The sequence below is a fragment of the Mizuhopecten yessoensis genome, unplaced genomic scaffold (genome assembly GCF_002113885.1).
Source record: "Mizuhopecten yessoensis strain PY_sf001 unplaced genomic scaffold, ASM211388v2 scaffold9683, whole genome shotgun sequence".
NCBI lineage: Eukaryota > Metazoa > Mollusca > Bivalvia > Pectinida > Pectinidae > Mizuhopecten > Mizuhopecten yessoensis.
In genome coordinates, this window is record NW_018408170.1 from 698,438 (window position 1) to 701,321 (window position 2,884).

At 41.8% G+C, this 2,884-nt stretch overlaps 1 protein-coding gene across 2 annotated transcripts in view; it reads left to right on the forward strand.

Moving 5' to 3' along the window:
* Window positions 1-2,884, forward strand: part of LOC110458649 (alpha-1,6-mannosylglycoprotein 6-beta-N-acetylglucosaminyltransferase A-like) — a 104,217-nt gene that overhangs the window by 89,596 nt on the left and 11,737 nt on the right. For both annotated transcript variants that reach the window (XM_021510447.1, XM_021510448.1), the window contains one exon: window positions 205-388. In XM_021510447.1, coding sequence (XP_021366122.1) covers window positions 205-388 — 184 coding nt within the window. The remainder of the gene's footprint in view (window positions 1-204; window positions 389-2,884) is intronic.

Below are 2,884 nucleotides of genomic sequence, written 5' to 3' on the forward strand. Positions count from 1 at the left end.
TAACCCCTGGATATGGAGGATGATTCCAGGGGTGTAGAGAGTTTAAAGTGAGGGTAACCCCTGGATATGGAGGATGATTCCAGGGGTGTAGAGAGTTTAAAGTGAGGGTAACTCCTGGATATGGAGGATGTGGAAATGTAAATATAAATTTGTGTATTGTATTACATAAAATTGTTAGTGAAAAAGTTGTGTTTTGTGTTGCAGTTTCAGCCATATTTGCCGTATGAGTTTACAGAGGAGGGGATGCTTCAGAGGATGAATGCCTATATTGAGCATCAGAATTTCTGCGAATTTCAAAAACGGCCAGCCAAATGGCCTCCGAGTTCATCAATCAAGTTCCTGCTTGGTGAACCAGACAAGTCCTGTCAAGATGTGTGCTGGTCAAAGAGTAAGAAATCAAATTAATGTCACGAAATTTTATCTCCCCTGACCCAAAAGGCCAAGTGACAAAGATACTATAACTAGACAAAGATAATGATATATCTAATATAAGTTGTAAAAACTTGTTTCGCAATTATTGTAAAATATTTATATATATATTTGAATGATTTTTGAAAATAAAACCCAGGGACCTATAGTGTCAAGGTTGTTCCAGTGATGGACATTAATTCTCTTTCAAGGTTACAAAGACCAAATGTAAAAAGAAATGTTAAGTTGACTTTTGCTGCATATTTTGGCCAGTAGCACGCTGGGAGGAAGGGCTTCAAAGTTAGATCAGATGAATGACCTTGACCTGCTTTTAGTGTCACAGGAATCAATTGTGTTAATCCTTCTAAAAACTTCTTCAGAATAACCAATAGGCCTATGATAATAATAATTCAAAGTGAAAGACCTTGACCCGATATTTAGAAATGAATTACCTTGACCCTTTATCAAACTTACATCAGTAAACTGAGTTAAAATCTTCCAACAAAAGTTCAGAGAGTTTGGAGTAATGATATTTAAACCAATAAGTGCTGAAATTACAGCTTGGCCTTGGATCCTTTCCCATCCCAGGGGTAGGGGCCCTGTATGGAAAATGTGTCATAACTTGTAAACAGTCAAGATCCCCACCCTTTACTCATATATCATGATGCTCAGCACTGTTAGACAAGTATGTCCATGTCACAAAAAGTTGGACTGGGATCTGTTCTCATGTCTACAATATGACTGAATCAGAATGAGATCCTGACCCTATAACAATTAAGATAAGACATACATTCATGCTACCAGGACTGGCCCTTGGTCTGTCCCAGCTCAAGGGGACTTCCTCCTTTGGTCATAACAAGGAAGCAGATGTGAAGTCCTCTTTATGATGATATATACAATCAGTATCGGGGCACGAGAGACAAATGCACTATAGCTACCATGATTTGCTCTGGGATCTGTCCCATACTCTAGCTACCATGATTTACCCTGGATCTGTCCCATACTTTCGCTACCATGCTTTTCCCGGATCTGTCCCATACTCTAGTTACCATGATTTACCCTGATTTACCCTGGGATCTGTCCCATACTCTAGTTACCATGATTTACCCTGGGATCTGTCCCATACTCTAGTTACCATGATTTACCCTGGGATCTGTCCCATACTCTAGTTACCATGATTTACCCTGGGATCTGTCCCATACTCTAGTTACCATGATTTACCCTGGGATCTGTCCCATACTCTAGTTACCATGATTTACCCTGGGATCTGTCCCATACTCTAGTTACCATGATTTACCCTGGGATCTGTCCCATACTCTAGTTACCATGATTTACCCTGGGATCTGTCCCATACTCTAGTTACCATGATTTACCCTGGGATCTGTCCCATACTCTAGTTACCATGATTTACCCTGGGATCTGTCCCATACTCTAGTTACCATGATTTACCCTGGGATCTGTCCCATACTCTAGTTACCATGATTTACCCTGGGATCTGTCCCATACTCTAGTTACCATGATTTACCCTGGGATCTGTCCCATACTCTAGTTACCATGATTTACCCTGGGATCTGTCCCATACTCTAGCTACCATGATTTACCCTGGGATCTGTCCCATACTCTAGTTACCATGATTTGCTCTGGGATCTGTCCCATACTCTAGCTACCATGATTTACCCTGGGATCTGTCCCATACTCTAGAGTCCATTACATGTCCTGGGATCTGACCCATACTCTAGTTACCATGATTTGCTCTGGGATCTGTCCCATACTCTAGCTACAATGATTTACCCTGGATCTGTCCCATACTCTAGTTACCATGATTTACCCTGGGATCTGTCCCATACTCTAGTTACCATGATTTGCTCTGGGATCTGTCCCATACTCTAGCTACAATGATTTACCCTGGATCTGTCCCATACTCTAGTTACCATGATTTACCCTGGGATCTGTCCCATACTCTAGTTACCATGATTTGCTCTGGGATCTGTCCCATACTCTAGCTACAATGATTTACCCTGGATCTGTCCCATACTCTAGTTACCATGATTTACCCTTGGATCTGTCCCATACTCTAGAGTCCATTACATGTCCTGGGATCTGACCCATACTCTAGCTACCATGATTTACCTTGGATCTGTCCCATACTCTAGTTACCATTACATGTCCTGGGATCTGTCCCATACTCTAGTTACCATGATTTCCCCTGGGATCTGTCCCATACTCTAGTTACCAGGATTTACCCTGGATCTGTCCCATACTATAGTTACCATTACATGTCCTGGGATCTGTCCCATACTCTAGTTACCATTACGTGTCCTGGGATCTGTCCCATACTCTAGTTACCATGATTTACCCTGGGATCTGTCCCATACTATAGTTACCATTACATGTCCTGGGATCTGTCCCATACTCTAGTTACCATGATTTACCCTGGGATCTGTCCCATACTCTAGTTACCATGATTTACCCTGGA